The sequence below is a fragment of the Anomalospiza imberbis genome, chromosome 17 (assembly GCF_031753505.1).
Source record: "Anomalospiza imberbis isolate Cuckoo-Finch-1a 21T00152 chromosome 17, ASM3175350v1, whole genome shotgun sequence".
NCBI classification, from domain to species: Eukaryota; Metazoa; Chordata; class Aves; order Passeriformes; family Viduidae; genus Anomalospiza; species Anomalospiza imberbis.
The window spans coordinates 7,074,546-7,094,060 of NC_089697.1; the positions used below are offsets into that span (position 1 = coordinate 7,074,546).

Here is a 19,515-nt window from a genome sequence, read left to right on the forward strand (position 1 = left end):
TCAGCAGCAGCAGGAGAGGGACAGCTCAGGTCCTTGGCTGTGCCCCTCCTCCCACTGTGAACCCCCTTTATTTACCCAATAAGATTGTCCAGCCGTACAGAAATACTCATTTTTAATCAGACATGATAAATGGTAAACTGTCGACATTTTTTTTCCCACATGGAAACCAGTGAAGTCATGTGGACAAGGCAGAGTTGCGAGTTTCCACACTCCAGGATACAAAAACTGTGAAATGTGTTAAAAATGATACATTTCTCTCATTTTAAAAAGATTGTATAAAAACCCGCAACATGTTCAACATTAGAAATCCTTAACCTAAAAAAATAGCACCAGGGAGAGTTAGAAACCTTTAAAAAGTATTAAAAAGGAATTTCTGAGATCCCCCTCCCTTAACATTTTATAAACTGAAAATAAAAGGCAGCTCTTACAGGGAAAAACATTTCAAGGAAGACTTGTCTACTACAATTCTCATCAAGAGAGCTTAATGCCAAGACAATTCTCATTCCTGTTTTATCTTTGTTTACTTTCCCCAAGTCCTTTTTTTTCCCTCATCTATTTGTTTTCCTTTTGATCAGATAGGAAAGGATGTGAGATCTGGAGTACATAAGATCAGGGATGCCATGGAGTGGAGGGCACGTGTTGGCCCAGTCTGGAAAATCAAGCCCATCAGAGCAGAGGATGGCTGTCACCCTGAGCCCCTGCACTGGATGGTTGTTCGCCCTCAGGCCCCACACTGGGCTCCAAACTGGGACTGCGAGGACCTGGGATGAGGAATTAGTGTTGTGGCTGGGGTCCAGCTGGACACAAGGATCACAGATTGGCGAGGAGTCCAAAAGCAGCTGGTGCAGCGCTGGCAGTGCCAAGGCTTCCCAAACACCTCCAGCACGCACAGAACCCACCCTGCCATCTTCCCAGTCCAGGGGCTGGTGGCAAGAGGGTGCTACGTGTCCCCAAGAACTTGTCAAGCATTGGAGGTGCCAGCAATGACTTGGACCAGCCTGCTTGGCTTTCCTCAGAGTTTTCTTAACTAAGGCATGTGGCTTGAACAAGTCACCGAGAATGAACCCCCAAGGAGTTCTCTCTAAAGAGTAACCTCCAGCTTAAACAGGGGAAAAAATCTTTTAAACTACCTGGGCTTCCCTTGCTGTCCATTCCCAAGCACAGCCTTGGACTGGAGACCAAGAGAAGATGATTCCCAGAGCTGGGATGGAAAACTGCACACAAGGGTGGAAAATGGGAGGCTGCTGTCCTCCACCACAAGGACAGGGGTGCCAGAGAGGTAGAAGGAGCTGGGAGAGAAGTTCTTCCCAGTAATGCTGTACAGCACCTTGCAAGAGAGCAAGGCAGCCTGGCATTGATTTGGTGGAGGGTTGGCTCATGGTTTGAACCTGAATAATTTTGAGATGGTGCCCAAGGGCTCTTCCAGAGCCAGGTGACAGCAGAGGTAGGGGAGGACAGAGGGACCAAGGGGGGAGTCGTTTCAGTGCATTGAAATGTGCATTGGAATTCAGAATCCCCAGAGATGCCTGCTGGAACAGTAGCCCAGTGGCTACGGAAAACCTGGCGGAAGGTTTTGGCACCTGCACCTTCCCACTGGCCACAGGCTCAGTGTGCCCAGGACTTCATGGAAAGCATGATTATCACTCTGGCAAAACTGGGAAGGCAATCAAAAGTGAGCACAGTGGTGGCCACAGCAGCTCCCAGTTTGGGGGTACAGCCCCAGGAGCCCCCAGGGTGCTGCCAGGCTGGGGCCAGGCACACAATCCCATCTCTGTGCGCAGGGAGATGGGAGCACAGGGGAGGAAAAGTACAGCCCCAAACCCCCCCATCAGTAGCAGTGCTTTCCTGCCTCACTGTCCCATTCCCTGTGCACAGCATGAGATGGGCACAGGCAAGAGCAGTGCTGCACTCCTGGTCCCTGCACTCCACGAGGGCTGGGTGAAATTTTCCCTGGAAGGAATGCCCTGCCACCAGTGCTTGGGTTCATGACATCCTACATGACACTTGGGGTGCTGAGATTTGAGGGTGCCATTGACCATTACACTGTCCTTCCTGCTGACATACCACATTCATTGGGGAATTGGATGCTCCAAGAATATTTTCCTTTACAGACCCTGGAGCCCAAATCCTCCCTGCTCCAGCTACTGTGTAAGCTTTCAAACCATTCAGCAGGATTTTAAAATGTAAGGAGAGGTTTTAGATGCTTTAAAAAGGAAGTAGTGAATATCTGTAAACTACAACCAAACATATAAAACAGTATTTCTTTAGTTCTAGCTAGAAAAGTATTTCTATCACCTCACAGTTCAGTTTCAGCTACATTCAGGTCTAGGAATCTCCACATTCTTATGTAATGCCTTAAAGCAGCAATAGACATTAAAACAACAAAATTAAATTTTATCAAAAAGAATAAAAACAACAAAGATTTGGTTTCTGTATGATGCTGTGTTCAGTGTGTAACCTGAGCAGGGTCCCTTACACCTGCTGCTACAGTTTGGGGTTTTTTGGCAGTTACTTCAAGAGGTTTTGTTTGTTTAGGAAAAGCACCAATTCACTGTAGTTCAGGTTTGCCTGCAGGTCCCCAGCAGCTGCCCGCACACTGGCTGCTCAGCAAGTGGTGACTTCCCGGCTCCAGGCTAAACAGGAATAGTTAATGCTCTGGAGGATGAGACTCCCATCTCATCAGTGATGCATAGAGCTTCGTGTGCTGGGTAATTAAAGCTTCGTCCATCATTTCCTACGTATCACTGTTAGTCCCTTTAAAGAAGTTGCCCTGCCAGGTTCTTTGGTTACAGACATTCCTCGGCTCTCCCGGCAGGGCCAGGCTGCCATCCCGCGGCACGTGGCCGGGGAGGGACGGGGCCCTGGCGGTCCGGTGGCCGTGCCCGTCCCTCTCCCGCCACAGCAGCGGTGCTGTGCATCTTTACCAGAGAGACGAGGGACGCTCCGTTTGCTATTCACAGGCAAAGTAATCCTTGAGTGGAGAGAAGAGGTGCCGGATGACAGGGACGCTCCACGATCCCCCCAGCAGCTTCTGGCGAGTCCCGCGGCTGATGTTGGAGACATCCGTGTAGGGGAGGGGGAAGCCAAAGATCCTGCGGAGCAGAGGCAGGAGAGGGCAGGTGAGGCAGAGCAGGAGCAGGAATTCCTTTCCCTGGGCAGCACCACTCCCAGGCCACCCAAAGACAATGAGTATCTGGAGTCTCCTATGGGAGGGGATTCAGCTCGCCAGTCCCATGTGACCTGAGTAGTTCTGGATGGGACCAGGCTGTGGCTTCCCACCATCCCCAGTGCCCTGCACCTTGTAGGATTTCCTGGCAAGGCTCCTGTGCTTGGGCATCCACATCCCACCTGCCTCTGCTCAGCAGCACCTCTGCAAGCATTGCCCCAGAGCTACTCCCGGGAGATAGGACTGAGTAGCTCTGAGTCATGGGCTGGGCACTTCCCTTACAATCAGACAGATGAAAGTCCAACAGCCATTTCACATGACAAAGGCTTGGAATTGTTATTTTACTTTCAAATGCCTTTAGCTTAGTGTTAACTCCAACAAATACTGGCAATTTAAATATAAGCAAGCAGAAGTATTTAATCCTAGACTTGTGTTTACTGGCCAGAAGCATCCACGGTGCAAAACCTTCAAGTTTTGTCACACATACTTGGTGTAATGGACTGCTTGTAATTGGATTTATCTCTCCCAGACCTTCTGCTGTGTTTTGCCATGAATTCAGGGTGCTACAGGTGTGAAGTGTGGAGCAGGGTGCACTCATGCTTTGCCACAGCAGCTGCTGGCTGTGGTGTGAGCTCCCCCACACCACCCACCACAGCCACAGCAGCCACTCAGCTCCCCTCCATAAACCCATAACCACTGCACTGACCGGGGCACAGGGCTGCCATACAGCACCCCCACATCAGCCTGGACCCTACCCCAAAGGCAGTCCACATGTGCACCCCCAGCCAGACTCACCACAGCCTCCTGAGCAAGCCCCATCACTCCTCCCTCCAAAACCTTCAGGGCCAGGGCAGGGGATGCTGCTACACTTCTCCCCTGCAGTCTTATCACTGCTTATTAGTAAGAGCATTAATTATCGTGTGCACATCACTGCAGGGAAGCTGCCCCATGTGGGAGCTGTGGCTTCTTGGTCCCAGGAGCTGGGCTTAGAGCCAGGGAGACAAAAAAAACCCACACGAATGGGCACTACAAAACAAACCAAAAGCACCGTGAGAGATCCAAGGAGAGCAGACTGACTGACCTGTCCATCCCAGGGAGGTTGCCCCAGAAGTAACGAGCTCGGTGGGCAGCTGATATCTTGATCGCATCAATCATAACTGGGTTACACTGCGAGCCAAAAAGAGGGGAAATGAAAGTTAGAGGAAATGTTGGCTTGATTCTCTCCTGCATGGACAGCCCTTCCCATTGCACTGCAGGGACTTAAAAGTCTTCAGGAAATCCTCAAAATGATGTAGCTCCCACAAACCCTGTTTCACACCAGAGAACGGCCTGAGTAGCCACATGAGCTCCCAGGCCATGGCCGTGGCCAGCAGCTATTGACCATCACAGGGTGCTTAGTGCTGGTTCCCATGGACCAGGACCAGCCTTCACTGGTGATTTTACACTAGTGGTCCCTGCTGACCCACAACCCATCCTGGCTACCACAGAGTTAAAACTCCTTCCCAGTCCTGACCCCCCCCTCTCTCTAGAAATAACAGGCATTGTTGGGAACAGATGCTTTCTGCAAAGCTGGCAAAATCCCTCCCCCAGAGGACTTGTGCTTGGGTTTGACCTGATGAAAGCCAGAGGGGAGGATCCAGAGCCAAGACTAAACTTGATTCCTTGGCATGTGCACCAAGCAGGGGGGTTTCCAGCATCAGGGCCACAGGAAACCATAGCCAGACCCTCACACCCGGCACACCCTGCACAGCCGAGCAAATGTCACCTGCTCCAACGCCTTTCCCACAGCTGTCAGCAATCCCTACCTCCAGAAACCGGGAAATGTCCCTCTTGTCGTTGATCCTCATGGCCACCACATTCTCAAACATCCAGAAGAAGGGCCGCTCCTCGCCTGCCTTAGGACGAGCGTAGTTGAGCAGGTGGTAGAACTCGAAGAACAGCCTCCCGGTTCCTTCTGCAAGGAAAAAGCCGAGCAGCAGGTTGGGACCAGCTGGTGCATGGGGTGTGGGGCTGGGGGCCTGGCTGCCCTCCCCACCAAGAGGAGTATGGAGACAGCCCATCACCAATACAGCCTGGGGCTGAACCACTTCCCAGGCTGTAAGGAGGCTCCTCGGTGCAGGAACATCCCAAGGTATGCAGCCCAACAGAGGCAAAGCAGCCTTACCAAACAGCGCCTTCCTGGTTGGATTGACCAGGGAGACATCATCGCAGGGGCTTCCACCAATGACCAGGTCAAAAGGACCCCACTCCTCAATCTACAGAGAACAGACAACCCAGATCGTCAGGGAATGGCACAGAAACTGGTGCCATGTCCCTCAGGCTCCCACAGAAGCAGAGCTCACATTTCTCTTGGTTATGTTCCTGACATCACGCACGTAGGTGATGTTGCCCTCGGGCCGCACTTTGCCCGTGGCAATGGGGTTCTCACAGATCTCTGAGGCAATGTACTTCTCCACTTGGATGCCCAAGTCCTTCAGCACTGTGTACCCTGCCAACGGACAGAGGTCTGAGGTGGCACTGCTCTCTTTAGCCTCCAAGTCTCCTTCGTCAGCACCGCTCGATGTGGCTGCTCCTGGATGTCCTAGGTGGGTGTAGTCAAACAGCACTTCAAGGTGAGTAAACTTTTATTTGACCCATTCCTCCAGGCAGGTTTGCTCCCAGAAAGTAGAATGCCAGAGCTGAGTGAACTGAGCCAAACCAGTTGCCCTCAGGCAATTCAGACTACTGGTGTTCCCACAGCTCTGGCTTCTCAAGGGAATGAGCCACCCCAGATCACACTCCGCACAGCAGGAACACCTCTGTGAGGTGCCCACACATGCCCTCCCCTCCATCCCTTCCTCTTCTATGCCCTCCCTCCATCCCTCCCCTCCTCCACAGCCTTGTGCAGCAGGAAAGGGACACCCTGCCCTCATCCCTCTTCTGATGGGGATCTCCCTGCTTTCACCCCCTCCTCCCCAGCATGCTTTTAGAGACAGGTTTGAGCCCACGGAATGATTCATCCCCAATGCCCAGTGCTAAGAGCTGCCCAGCAATGCTTCCCTACTGCCTCACCTGTTGTCACCCCATCGAACAACGAGAGCACTCGAATTGGTCTCCTCTTTGCTGGAGGAACTGTTGGGTAGATTTTGGGTGCAGCCTGCAATGGAGACAGCCATGAAGCCCCAGCCCTGACAGTGCTGCAGTGTCCCATTAGGCTCTGAATGCAGCACCTCTACCTTCAGGAGAGCATCTGTGGGACCAAGAGCCTGGCACCCTTAGAAAGGGTGGGTGAACAAGACCAAGGCAGAGGGAAGAGGAAGTCCAGGTCGTTTGCCCTGCCCTCACTAACCCTCTTCCCCACATCCCAGCACATCAGGCTCCCTGCCCCCAGCCCTTACATATTCCTGTCCCTTGTCACTGGTGAAGAAGTCCTGCAGGCGAGTGTTCCAGTCCTGCCGGCGCTGCAGCACGCCATGGTTCTGCTGGGGCTGGCACATGTAGCAGTTCCAGGGCTCCTGCTCTTTTACTCTGGCCGACGTCCCTCGCCCCACCAGCACGTCCAGACACTCCACACAGAAGCACCTGCCCAAACCAAAACAGCTTGTGCTTGTCACCCCAGAAACCCCTGTGGGTCACCCCAGCTCCTCCTGGAGTCTCCCCTGCCATGGACTAGAGTCCCTGCCATTTTACAGGATATTTTTCCAGGCAGTACCCTGGTTATTAGAGCTGCTAACACAAGCTGGTGACCAAGGCATGGGTAAGACTCCTGCCAACCTCCACAGGGCTTATTCAGGTGATACCTGGCTCAGTAAGGGAAGGTAGTCTGTGTTGGGATATGCTGCATGGCAGCCAATTGGGGAGAAGCATAGCCCCTGCCCAGGCTCATGGAGGACTTTGCTTCCCTGCAGCTCCCTGGGAAGGATGCCAGGCCCTCAGCCCCAGGAGCAGAGACTTGGGGCTCACCTGCAGCAGCTGGCATTGCTGCAGAGCAGCAGCTCCTTGCCTGCGCAGCAGACAGTGCAGTAGGACTGGTATCCATCTTCGTCATACATGTAGAAGTACTCCAGGAATCTATCCTAGCAAAAGGACATCCAGGAGGAGAGAAGGACAGAGGATCAGGAACCATGCTCAGACAGTGAAAAACACAGCTTTGCTCCATTCTCAGTACATGCCAAGATTTTGGAGATGCACATCCTCAGTGTTTCAAGGTGGCGAGGACATGGCAAGGGACAGCCCCGTGGGAGACACAGCATGGCCAGCACCTGTCCCAGCCAGCCCCTGTCCCAGCAGCACTGGCTGGGCCCCAGCCCCATCCTCTGGCCCCAGGCTCCTGCTCAGCCCCAGCACAGCAGCACTTACCCTGCATGTCTGGCAGAGGCCCCCCTTGAACAGTGGATGGAAGGTGGCCGGGTTCCTCCTCCCGCAGGACAAACAGCTCTCTGTGGGACAGAGAGAGCTGCGCTCACCCAGGGCAGGGAGCACCCAAGGCAGGGCCCCCTTACACCCCGCCACAGGCTGCAGAGGCTGGAGCCTCACCTTGGAGCCATGTCTGGATAAAGCCTGCACTCAGAACTGCACCCAAATGGGGCCTGCCCTTGGAACCGCATCCAGATATGGCTGTGGCTGCCATGGAGGATCTGCTCAGCACCCTCACCCCCTGAGCACCCTGTCCCCCTGAACACCCTGTCCCCCTGAGCACCCTGTCCCCCTTCCTACATGGTGGAGTTGAAAAAGGACCCACAACCCTTGCTGGGCACCCCCAGCACCTCACACCTCTTCCAAGGAGAGACAGAGCCAGCATTTACCTTCCAGCTTCCCACTGTTGCTTGTAACTTCAGAAACCATTTGCTCTTTATAAATTTGAAAAGGAAAAAAAAAAAAAAGACATTATCATTCCTTATGTTACAAACTCTAAATGCACTCTACTTACAGGTGCCTTATTTCTTTCATTAGAACTACTCCAGCTTTGCTGAGAGATTTTGGTGCAAAGCCCACATCCTTTCACTGATGGAGATATTAGAGCTCAGTGTAGCAGCACATGGTCATGCTCCAAGCCACTAGTGGGGCCCAGCCCATGTCTAGCAGTTGGGTTTGCTGGTGTCTTGTAAGGCACAAGTCAGCACCACCAGACCACAGAAGCTTTTGCCTTCAGAAACCAGGCTCATGGCTCCTGGGAAGAGCCAAGCCCTTTACCAGAATGGTTTCCCCGTGCTCTTGGGGTGCACAGCCCAGGCCAAGCCACTCCCCAGCTCTCTCTGTTGGTTACCTCGGGTCTGGTCCTCTTCCACACGCTGCTCCTTGCTGCTGTTGCAGGGATAGGTCTTCAGCCTCTTGGTGGGGGGACACTGTTCAAAGGACACCACCTCCTCTGTCCCATTCCTCAGCACCCCATTCTCTGCAAGGCAAAGGAACCTCCTTAAGGACAAGCCTCCAGCCTCAGGACTGGCCCTAGGCACCTCCTGCCAAGGCCTGCCAGGTCTCACCCCAGCCACAGCAGGACCCTTCCTGGCCACCCAGGTCCTCACACATGGCACAAGGCTCTGCCAGGTCCGATTTCCATGGGGCTTGGAGGCTGCTCCAGCTTTTTGCAATGCTACTGAGGGTCCCAGTGAGAAGCCCCAGGATCACCTTGGGACTAGACTGGCATGGCCACAGCACAGGGTGAGCAGGCTCAGCCGGGGCCAGCCCCCAGTGGCCACTGCCCATGCCAGCCCTCCACCAGCCCTCGGCCAGCTGATGCCACCACCTCACCTGAGCCTTTGGGTGGCCGCAGTCCCTTGAGCCCCAGGGGTTTGAAGCCAGTGATTGCCCAGTCGATCATGGGCTTCAGCTGCTCCTCCAGCGACTCCCTGGGGCCAGTTGTAAACGTCTTCCCCGACCGGCTCCGGGCCACCTGATGAGGATGGGCAGCAGGGGACAGAGAGGGTGACAGGGTGGTCTCTGTCAGGGGAGCAGCCACAGCCTGCCAGGGCCACAGCCCCAGGCCCCCTGCCCACCCAGCACACACACACACACACACACACACACACACAGACGTTGGTGGCCCCAGGATGGTGGCAGCTGATGGATTCCCACTCTGGGTGTGCCCTTGGCCACAGCCAAGGGTGCCTCCATCCCTACAATGAGCCCATCTGTCCTCCACCAGCCCCAGTGGAGCCAGCAGAGACAGAGACAGCCCAGCCAAAGCTCTTGCCCAGATTCTGCTCCATGGCAAGTGGCAGGAAGAAAAGGCAGAAGAGGTGCCTGTGGGTCTGCAGCCCCATAGGCTGACATCCCTTGGATGGGGACTGGATTCACAGGTGCTCAGCACTAGCCCTAACTTCAGAGGGCATCTGGCACTGACCCAGGACACCTCTGGCCAACCTGGCACTGCCCTGCTGCCATGATGCTGCCACGTCCAAGCCCTCACAGGGAGTCTGGCCTGGAGTTCTGGAGCAGTGAGACCCCTGGGAGCAGCAGCAGCTACCCCTAAACCCTCAGGATAAGCAAAGTCTGGCCCCCCAGCTGCACTTGGAAATCATCTCAGCAGTGAAAGGAGGGTTTTACTGCATCCCATCCCACCAGCCACCCACAGCCCAGCTGGTTCAGCTGGCACGTCCTCACCCATCCACCCACCCCTGGTGGTTACCTCCAGAGCGTGGTAAATGGCACGGCGGTAGGACACCAGCTTGTTGAACGTGGAGGAATTGAAATGCTGCCTGAAGGCCATCAGTCCCACCAGTTTGTCTGCAGAAACCTGGGAGAGAGCACCAAGATCTCCCCTGTGAGATGGGAATGCCCTGCTGGGCCATATCCCCCCAGCACTGTGCAGTCCCCACAGGAGGAAGCCCAGTGGCAGCTTTGCCAGGAGCAGCAGTGTGACAAGGACGGGTGGGTTGCACCCTCTGCCGGCACTGCTGGCTTGACACCACCACGGCGCTTCCTCCCTCCTGCCTGCAGCGTGGGAGGGGCTGGATATCCTGGATGGATATTAGGAAAAGGTTCATGGTTGGGCACTAGAACACACTCCCCAGGGAAGTGGTCATGGCAGGAGCCTGCCAAAGCTCAAGGAGTGTTTGGATGACACATATAGTGGGACTTTAGGGCTGTCCTGTGCAAGGAAGGAGTGCAGTGCGACTTGAAGATCCTTGTGGGTCCCTTCCAACTCAGGATACTGATTCTGTGAGGGTGACAGCGCTCTGAAGGGACATCTTTCCCCAGGCAGGGAGTGACAAGGGAAGCTCTGGAGCATGGACAAAACCCTGTGAAGTGGTCAGGCAGATGTCCCCATGTCTGGATGCTGTCACCAGCCTACAGTGATTAGTAACAGACTCCAGAGCGATGAGAACCTGCCGGGCCTGGCTATGCTTAACACTGGGATGGGAGGCCTGGGAGGCTGCAGGAGCACATACACTGCCCACAGCCAGCCTCAGGAGCGGGGCAGAAACGTGCTGGGAAGGGTGTCTTGGGCTGGGCAGCAGGCTTACCTCTGAGAACTTTCCGTCTCCAAACCACTGCACCCACCGCATGCCCGAGACTGCCTGGCGCTTGGCCGTGGCTCTGTGGGAGACGACGATCGCAGGCCACCAGGAAAAACCTTTGATCTTTCCCCAGACAAGCTCCCCAATTCCAAATTCCTTCCCATCCTGAAAGCACAACACAACACATCAGCCAAAATCACAAACTCTCCATTTTGTCTGGGCAGCTGTGCAGGAGAGCCCCGGAGCACAGGGGATAGCGCTGGTGTGTCGCCATGTGTGTCACGCGTGTAGAACTTCTGTGCAGCGATCTCCAAAAACTTCAACCACTCCCTCAAGCACAGGGCCAAGCCATCCCCGCCGGCAGCACTGTATCCCAGCCCTGATCCATGCTGAAGCTTGGTGGGGAAGCCTGTGTGTGCCAGCCCCATGCTGAGCCCATGCCTGGCACAGTGTGGTGCATGCTCCATCCTGCACAGCCCACCTGGCAGCGGGCCCCGTGCGTGTCCACTCCTGCTTGCCCTCCCAGGGTCTCTGCAAAGACGGGGAAGCCTTGCACCAAGGCTGTTCCCCGGGTGCCCTCAGCAGATGAGGCTCCTCCTTGGCACAGGGCAGCCCCTTCACAGGGCTCACAGCTCAGCCTGTGTTGTGTGGCTGCACCCCAGGGAGAGGACACCCACCCACCCACCCTCCTCTTGTTCCTGCTGCAGAGAGCAAGAAATGTGGCAGAGCAAAAACAGAGAAGAAAAAGAAAAGAATTTTGATGGGACCCATCGCAGGCCACGCTGGGTGCTGTGCACAGCAAGGAACCTCATACGGAAAAAAGTCACCTCTCTGCCTGCAGAGCCCTCCTTTCCAGCTTTGTTCTGCAATTACATACTTAATTATGCAGCAAGATGCAATTGCCCAATTCCTGCAAGTCTGGGGCCCTGCCCTGCGGCCCGCAGGCGCCGAATCCTGCTCTGCAGCCCCAGCAGCTTCGGTTCTCTCCAGCATCCCCGACAGAAATGTTTTCTGCACATGCAACTGCCTGTCTGAGCAGGGCACGGCACACGGCACACTCGTGTATCTCGGGGGGCCCACGTGTGGCACCAGTGCAGTTTCGCGGGGCTGGTCCCCAAATCATCCAAGCCTGATAGATGGAGACAGCCTGGCAACATCAGGCATGCAGGGAAGGCATGCAGGGAAAAGGTGGGCAGGAGGAACAGCACTGAGGTTTCCAAGTTTGTTTTGGGACAAGTCACAGAGGTTCATCCTTGCCCCCCACCACCCTGGGTGCAGGAGCAGAGTTCAGCCCCTCCGTACTTGGTATTCCAGCGCTATGCCCATGTCTCTGCTCTCTGCCTCCTCGGCCCCCAGGTCAGCAGAGCCGTTCTGCCCCTCCTGGGAGCTGCTTCCAGAGAGTGTGCTGCTGCTTCGAGATGAGTCCTGGGAGTCCTCCTCTGTCAGGTCGATGGTCACGGGTGTGGACACGGCAGAGCGGCGCCTGGAGCTCTGCATGGCAGAGGCAGAGGAGTGTGAACGCAGCATGGAGAGGGACAGGGGGAGCAGAGACCTGCCCCACATCACCCCCACTCCCCACACACAGCCCTGTGTCATCCCCCAGCCCTGCAATTGGGATCGGAGAGGGGGAGCCAGGGAGTGAGGGCACCACTGCAGCCATGAATAGAGAGGAGAGCCCTTAATGGGGGCATCTGCAAGAGAACAGCTCTGCTTTTACCTGCCAGACCCAGAGCAAATGGTGCACCACTGCCCCCTCCCTTTTTCCTGTCCCAAATCCCCCACCAGGGGGGTCAATGCACCCAGCTCATAGCAGGGGCAAAATACAGCACAAACACACCCCCTTCACAGGGGAAACTGAGGCACAGGAAGGCTGCGCCATCTCTGAAAACACTTGACCAGGGCATAGCAGCAGTGCAAGTCCCTGGAGCCCACGGGAAGCCCCAGGGAAGCCCTGGCCCTGCCAGACCCTCACCCGCACGGGAGTTGGCAGGTCCCTGAGAGTCTCCACACCGCGTGCTGGTTCCTTGATCCGCATCTCCTGTCGGGTCCGCCCTGCCTGGAACATGAGGCACAGGGTGGGCTTCTGCCTGAAGCTGCTCTCCCACCCAGCACTGCCCCAGGGTTGCACCTGCTACCAGAACAGAGAGGGGCCACAGCATGGGTGCCCTCCTCACATGGGGACACGGACACTCTGTGCCTCATGGGGCTGAGCACCACAGGCAGTGCCCTGGGGAAGGTGAGAGGAGATAGATGGATGCTGGAAGCACCTTGTGCTGAGCCCCTTTGGGCAACTTTCTGCTCCACAGCATCTCTGCAAGGCTCAGGAGCCCCACTGCTGCAGCCCACTGCACCCAGAATGACAGAGAGAGCAGGAGCCATAGCTGGGAGAACTGGGATGCCAGGAGAACCACAGACCACAGCAGAGCACTGTCCCAGGCATGGACCCACTTACACACCCTGGATGCTCTCACACTCCCATGGGTGCCCTTTCCCACAGCCAGCCCTGCAGCAGCACCCAGGCCAGCCCTTCCCTGGTGGTCAGAGGTACAGTACAGCCCAGACTTACTGCCTGCACCCAGCATTACAGAGGTTGAAAATTAAATGAGATTTTGCAGTGAAGAGCCCCCAAACTAAACATAGTGGGAAAGCTCAATTTTCACCCACTGGATTTATGGCTCTTTCTTTTGGAAGCTGCCTCATCTCAGGCAGATCTCCAACCTTGGGTTTTAATTCTAACTCAAAACAATAAAGCCAGAAGGCAAAAATGCTTCCAGACCCTGGAGGTTTGTCAACCTAGTCAACAAAAGAGGGTGGGTGAAATTGGGGTCCAGCTCCATGGCAGCTAAAAGCAGCTCACCCCAACAGTGGGAGGCACGAGATGTTTCAGTCTATCAATACCATCATGACTTTAAAGAAAATATCAGCAAAATTATTTTATTAGGCTGCTGCAGCATGTAATGGGCATAACTGCATCCTCCTACTGCTGTATCATGAGAAGCAGGAATTTAAAAATTAAAACATTACGCTGTGAGTATTGCATTCATCACTGGATTGTTCCTCTGGCACTGAGCACAAGAAAAGGCCAGAGGGAAAGAGATGAGGATCCTGGCACCAGATGCTGTCCACACACAGTATCCAAAACACACCCTAGGTGTTCACTTACCCTCTGCACCCGCAGATTGAGTGGCCAGGCCAGGTCCTCCTTGGAGAGGTCTCCATTGCTGTCCTTCTTCTTCACAGGCAGCAGCCCCAGGCCCCTGGAATCTGCAAAGACAGAGCAGCCTCAGGCTCTGCAAGCCCACCTGGCCATGTCCTTGCATGCCCCAGCCTCCCACTGCTCCCGCAGCACAATTTGGAGACACCAAAACCTCATCTCGGAGATATGTGGCTGGAGGCAGGGACAAGTGGTGTCCCCAGGGCTCCCCACTGTGGCACCACAGCCCCAGGTCACACACCTGTACCTAAAACTGGGAGGGACCAGCAGCAAGCATGGGCATATTCTTATCTACTCCCTTGTTCCTGAAAGCTCAGAGGCACAAGGAGGCCACATGCCAGCTCTTCCAGGATTGTCACCACGTCATTTAAAGCAGGACCTTGTGAACCTAAGAGGTGGGATTTGGGAACCCTGACTGGAGAATCCCAGGAGCAGCGATGCAGCCCCTCAGGTCAATGGCACCCCTCAGGCTGGAGGGGCTCCCCCGCTTCCCTCACTCCATGGGGGCTAACTGTCGGGGGCAGAGCCAGCACCCCAGTGTGGCACCCATTCCCACAACCATACCACAGCCTGGATGTGCTCCTGGATCACAGAAATCCACTGGGGTCATGGGGGGGACTCTGGCCACAGCCACAGCACTTCATCCCCCAGCAAGGCCTGGGACAGAGGCTGTGACATCCCCAACCTTGTGCATCCTTGGAGCACTCTGGGCTCAGTGTGGTGAGCCTCACCTGGAGTGCTGGGCTTCCCATTCGCCTCCAGTACAACGCCAGGTGCATTGTTCCCGTTGATGAGGATCAGCTTTGCCCTACAGTCTGCCTCATCCTGCCCGTGGCTCTTGTCCTTTTTCATGGTCGCCTGTAGAAGCCAGAATGGAAAGGAAATTCAGCTATGCAAGGAAGCCCCGGGGAGGGCAAAGCAGACAGAGTGAGGTCCTTGAGCCAGCTTTAACTTTGTGCCCTTAGCAGAGGGATCTGACTGGAGATGCAGCTAAAGGTCCTGGGAAATAAACAGCACTTGCACATAACCTCCACACAAATCTGGTGGCCCTAAAGGCCAACCAGCTCCATCTAAATGAGGTCCCAGATGCAACCCCACTTATCCTTAGGGAACACCAGGTTTTTCCCCAACATCTGTACGCTGTCTCAGATCTGCCGAGCCCCAGCTCACTCTGACAGACCCTGTCTGGAGGGGAGTTGCACTTCCTGGCCACCCTGTAGAAACCAGGGGCCAGCCCACCCCTGGGGCCAGCCCACCCCCGGGGAGAGCCCACCCCTGGGCCACCAGGCTCCCTGGCCTCCCTGTATTCTAGCTGCCCAGCACGCCCACAGGTGGGTGGGCTGTTCCGGCAGCAGTAGAGCAGGCAGGCAGCCCGCCACGGGGAGCAAAGTCCTGGAGCCTGCACTAAACTCTCCCGAGGGAGAAAACTCCTCCTGTCCCCCACTCTTGGCCTCAGCTGCCCTGCCCCAGGGTGAAGGGGCAGAGCAGGGGGCTGTGCATCCTAGCAGCCCCTGCCCTGGTGTCCCCTGCAGAGCTGGGGCTTGCCTTGCTTGCTGCCTTTCCTTGGGTGCCCTCCCTGGCTCCTGTTTTCTGTAGTAGAAGCTCCCAGCTCTCCCAGAGGCACCCGGATGCCATGAACTATGCTGCCTCATTGCTGGGCTATGGGTCTGTGCTGCAACTTGCCTCTTCAGCAGCACAGTCATTTCAGCAGCACAGTCATTTCAGTAGCACGTAACTCAAGAGCTGAGAAGCTCGCAGGACTTTGCCCACCTACAGCTCTGTTAGGAAGCCAAAGTAACACCCCCCTCAGCCCCAGAGACCCCAGCTCCAGCCCACCACCCCTTCTGTGTCATTCTCGTTCTGCATCGCCTCCAACCACTGCATTAACAATTGAGATTTCTGCTTTGAAGTCATCTGTCAGCACCTCTGACAAACAAAGACCAGTTGGAGTTTGATGTTTTGGACGCAGAGGGCAGAGTTAAAAACCTGGTAACACTCAAACACAAAGGGAAACAGGTGTCCAGCACCCACCTCCACAGGCAGAAACCTCAGTGCACATACTGCCTCCCCCCTGGACAAAGGGAGGAGGAGAGGAATGGCACCAGACACTGCATAACCTCCCACAGCTGTGTGTGCAGAAATCCCTCTGCTGCAGCACATCTGCTCCCAGACCCAGCAAACAATTCCTGGGAGCTGCCCAGACTCGCCGCCTGCCCCCGGCCCAGGCGGATGGTCCCACATGGCCCCAGATGCTCCAGGATGCAGCAATCCACCACAGCACAGCCAGGTCAGGGCCAGCTCCTCCTGGTCTGCTCCCCCTTCCCAGCCCACAATGCTGCAGAGCAGCAGCAGCCATGACTGGCAGCAATGCTGCCACCAAAACCGGCAAAACTCACCAAAATGTGAATCTCCCTTGGGAATCCCTACAGGGAGGCTGCTCTCCCAGCATGAGGGTGATCTGAACCAAAGGGTACAAGGAGATGGAGCTGCATGAGGCAGGTAACATTCAGGGAGGACAGAAGCAGGCAAGGATATCTCCCAGCCCTCCCAAACATCTGCACCCACAAAACTCCACTGGGACTCTCAGATGACCTCTGCATTCATTCCTTTGTCAGGAACCTGAGTCCAGGAAGTTCAAACTTGCACTTCAAAATGGCTTTTCCTTCCTCAGCCCCACAACTGCCTCATGTCTAGCACACCAGGCAAGGGTGTCCTGTCAGCTCAGCACTGGGGAGGTGAAGGACTAAGGTGACACAGTTGCCAGGTCTCGCCAGGGACACAGCCAGGACTGAACACCCGATGCCCCAAGCTCAGCTTTGCCACATGCTTAGGGAGATCCCACATGGCCTTTATTCCAGTTATGAAGTGGGGAAAAAAAGGGTTATCCCTTTGGAAAGAACTGCTCTCTGGCAGAGCAGAGACCCACAGGTCACAGCTCTGTGGGTGCATTGCACGGAGGCCCTGCCGTGAGCACAGGCACGTCAGCTCCTTGCTTGGTCTGTGCCCTTCTCCAGCTGCACTGCCCAGGATCACTTGAGGTCATCCCATCACCATCCTCTGACGGGAAAGGGAACAGCAGACCATGGCACAAACTGCTTATTAAAAGTGCCTCTCCCAAAATCCTAAACCTATGCAGCAAGACTGCAATTCCCATCCCTTTCTCCTGCACTTTGCACCAAGTGCTGAAGCCACAGGAGCCCATCCTGCTGCCCACTGACCACCCAGGGTCCCCTGCACGAGCCACATCCTTGTGAGCTCAGCCCCTCCTGCTCGGGAGGAAGGCTTGGTTCTTTGTCCTCACCTCCCCTCGCAAAAACACACCAACATGTGCACTCAGGGCATTAATAATAAGAAACAGAGCACTGCCCTCACATGGGCTGGCTCATGGGAGACCAACCCTGCAGTGTTTGCATTGCCCAGCACCCTGCAAACACACCGGGTGCTCCACAGTCATGTACTCCAGACAGGAATCCATGAAGAGTCAAATAATGCACAATTCCAGCTCCACTGCCAAAAGTTCCCCAAGAGCCCGGCACCAGCGGCAGCCCCGGCACTGCCTGGTGACCAGGACGTGCCCTGCAGCCAAATCCCACCCGAGAAGACAATGAACCCGCTGACTCCACAGCCCGCCTTCATTTTGCAATACCAGTTTCTTTAAGATTTGCCAAACTGGTTAAAGACCATGCCACAGTATTAACTGCTTAGAGAGAATTCTGGTCCCTGCCTGGCCACAACTGCCGGCCACCCTGGAGTGGGCAGAGCAGGCAGGATTGGCTGGGCTCACCTGGCAGAGAGGGCAGGGTGAGCAGGGCTCACCTAGCTGGGCCATGCTCGGGACTGGACCCCTGCCCCTGCTCCCGGGGCTGCTCCCCCAGGCTGGTTTCAGTTTTCCTTGCTGGGAAAAGAGGCCGCCCTGTTATCAGGTGCATGTCCCCAGGAGGTGGGGAGGTTTCGGACTTTGCCTCCAGACAGGGGCATGCATATCAAAAGGCTGGAGGGAAGCTTTACCCAGGGCTGGGATGGAGCCATCGCCCAAGCCCTGTTTGAATAACAAAAAGAAATAAAGGACCCTAATGGCCGGGCTGGCTCTGGGCTGTGGTGCACACTAATGGCCTTTAAGTCTTCCCAAACCGCACATTTCCCTCTAATCCTGGGAAGAAAGGAGTTGCTGGGTTGGCAGTTCCGTAAGAAAGGCGCCGATTTCGCAGATGTGCTTGTTGGAAGGGCAGGGGGCGAAGGGCAGGCTCCCCCTGCCCGCTTCCTGTGCCTGGCCTCTCTGCTCTCCCACTCCGGCACTTCCCTCCATTTCCCCCGGTTTCCTCCTGCCCCGCTCCGCTCCCCCCGCAGCCCTCGGCGCCCACCTCGGCTCTCCCCGCTGCCTCTCAGCAAAGCTGGGTTAGAGAAAAGAAACAAAACACAAACCAGCCCCTCCTCTCCCAGCGCAGACCAGGCTGGAGACGTCTCCCGGACAGCCACCATCCCCGCCAAGCGCTGCTCCAGCGGCTCCGGGCTCTTTACCATGTTCATCCCGGTGGGATCCTGCCGGGCCGAGCCCCGCGGCGTGGGGCAGGGGCTGCCGGCGGGCAGTAGCTGGGGGCAGAGCTGGGGGCTGTGGGGGCTGTGGTGCACAGGTGAGGCCCGCTCAGAGGTGGTCAGTCTTCTGTCCAGAGTCGTCACCGCTTCATTCTCCCCCTGAACAAGAGGACGTAAAGATGACAATGACACCCCGCTGTCCCCATGGCCGCCCGTCCAGCCCCGTGCAGCCCCAGAGGCGGGACTGGGATACCCGGCCTCACTCCCCCTCAGCTGATTAAAAATTTGGAAACTGAAAACTGAGGCAGGAAAGGAGAGTACTAGTACTGCTCAGGGCAGCACATTCCAGCCACCCCCTCCTTGCCCTCTCCCGTTCCGAGGGAGGTCGGTGCAGGACCACCTCTTGCCCCAGGACCAGCACTCGCCCAGGAGTCCCCCCGCCGCTCCCCTTTCCCGGCTTCCCGGGACTTGAGCCCCACGCTGGGGCCACTCTGAAGAGTTCATTCCTCCTTCTCCGATGATCTCCCCTCCCCGGAGGCTCCCCGCGGGCTCGGCAGGAGGCGGATGGCAGCACAGCCCTCCGGTCGATACCTGCTCCGGCCACCCCGTCCCTCCGGATCGGCCCCGGGGAGGCTTCGCGCCCGAGGCGCTGCCAGGAACCTCTTTTTCCTGCCAAAAGAGAGGGAAGATGCGCTGTCAGATCCCCGACCGAGAACCGAGAAAACAAAGGTGTTTGGCCCGGGGCAGCAGCGCCACCGTGTCCCGGTACCCCCGGCAGCTCCCCACGGTGCCCCCGGCCTGGAGGCGGCGCTGCCCGGGACGACCGAGCCGGGCAGGGGGACCCCGGCCCTCCCGAACCACCCCCGCCCCGCAGCCATCACTCGCCGTATCAGCGAGGGGACCCTCCCGCCGCAGTCCCTGGCTCAGCCCAGGCCCGGCCCCGCGGGTCGCGGGGGGTCCCGCACCGGCTCCGCCGTGACAGTCCCGGGACGCGCCCCCGGGGCTCGCGGCGCTTCCGCGGGAAACTCCCAAAGTTGCAACGGGACCGGAGAGGTGGGCGGGACCAGGGGGACTTAGGGGACCATGCCCGAAGCTGTGGGAGCAACGATCCCTACAAGACGCCCCAGCGGCAACAAGTGGCGGTCGGGCCCACCACCCTCTGC

At 56.5% G+C, this 19,515-nt stretch overlaps 1 protein-coding gene across 2 annotated transcripts; it reads right to left on the reverse strand.

The window, feature by feature from the left end:
• Positions 1 to 95: 95 nt before the first annotated feature.
• DNMT3B (DNA methyltransferase 3 beta) lies at positions 96 to 19,244 on the reverse strand. Of its 2 annotated transcripts, none has more exons than XM_068207707.1 (20): positions 18,944 to 19,244; positions 18,242 to 18,511; positions 14,551 to 14,677; positions 13,769 to 13,869; positions 12,578 to 12,661; positions 11,908 to 12,096; positions 10,612 to 10,770; positions 9,774 to 9,881; positions 8,897 to 9,038; positions 8,412 to 8,540; positions 7,951 to 7,995; positions 7,505 to 7,584; positions 7,109 to 7,221; positions 6,544 to 6,727; positions 6,218 to 6,302; positions 5,509 to 5,654; positions 5,331 to 5,421; positions 4,972 to 5,120; positions 4,248 to 4,333; positions 96 to 3,092 (listed from the first exon to the last, which is right to left on the reverse strand). In XM_068207707.1, the coding sequence occupies exons 2-20, from the start codon at positions 18,344 to 18,346 to the stop codon at positions 2,951 to 2,953; spliced, it is 2,265 nt and encodes a 754-aa protein (XP_068063808.1). In that variant the 5' UTR covers positions 18,347 to 18,511; positions 18,944 to 19,244; the 3' UTR covers positions 96 to 2,950. The 2 variants fall into 2 exon arrangements, with proteins under 2 accessions (XP_068063808.1, XP_068063807.1); XM_068207706.1 differs by having other exon boundaries at positions 5,509 to 5,747; positions 18,944 to 19,237.
• Positions 19,245 to 19,515: the final 271 nt, after the last annotated feature.

What these genes read in the sequence shown, in the direction of transcription:
- DNMT3B (XM_068207706.1), bottom strand. Translation starts at nt 18,346, where the DNA reads ATGAACATGGTAAAGAGCCCGGAGCCGCTGGAGCAGCGCTTGGCGGGG. An exon ending in ACCTGCCAACTCCCGTGCGG is followed by an intron (nt 12,097 to 12,577) that starts GTGAGGGTCTGG and finishes TCTGCCATGCAG; the next exon opens with AGCTCCAGGCGCCGCTCTGC. An exon ending in AACCAGGAAGGCGCTGTTTG is followed by an intron (nt 5,121 to 5,330) that starts GTAAGGCTGCTT and finishes TTTTCCTTGCAG; the next exon opens with AAGGAACCGGGAGGCTGTTC.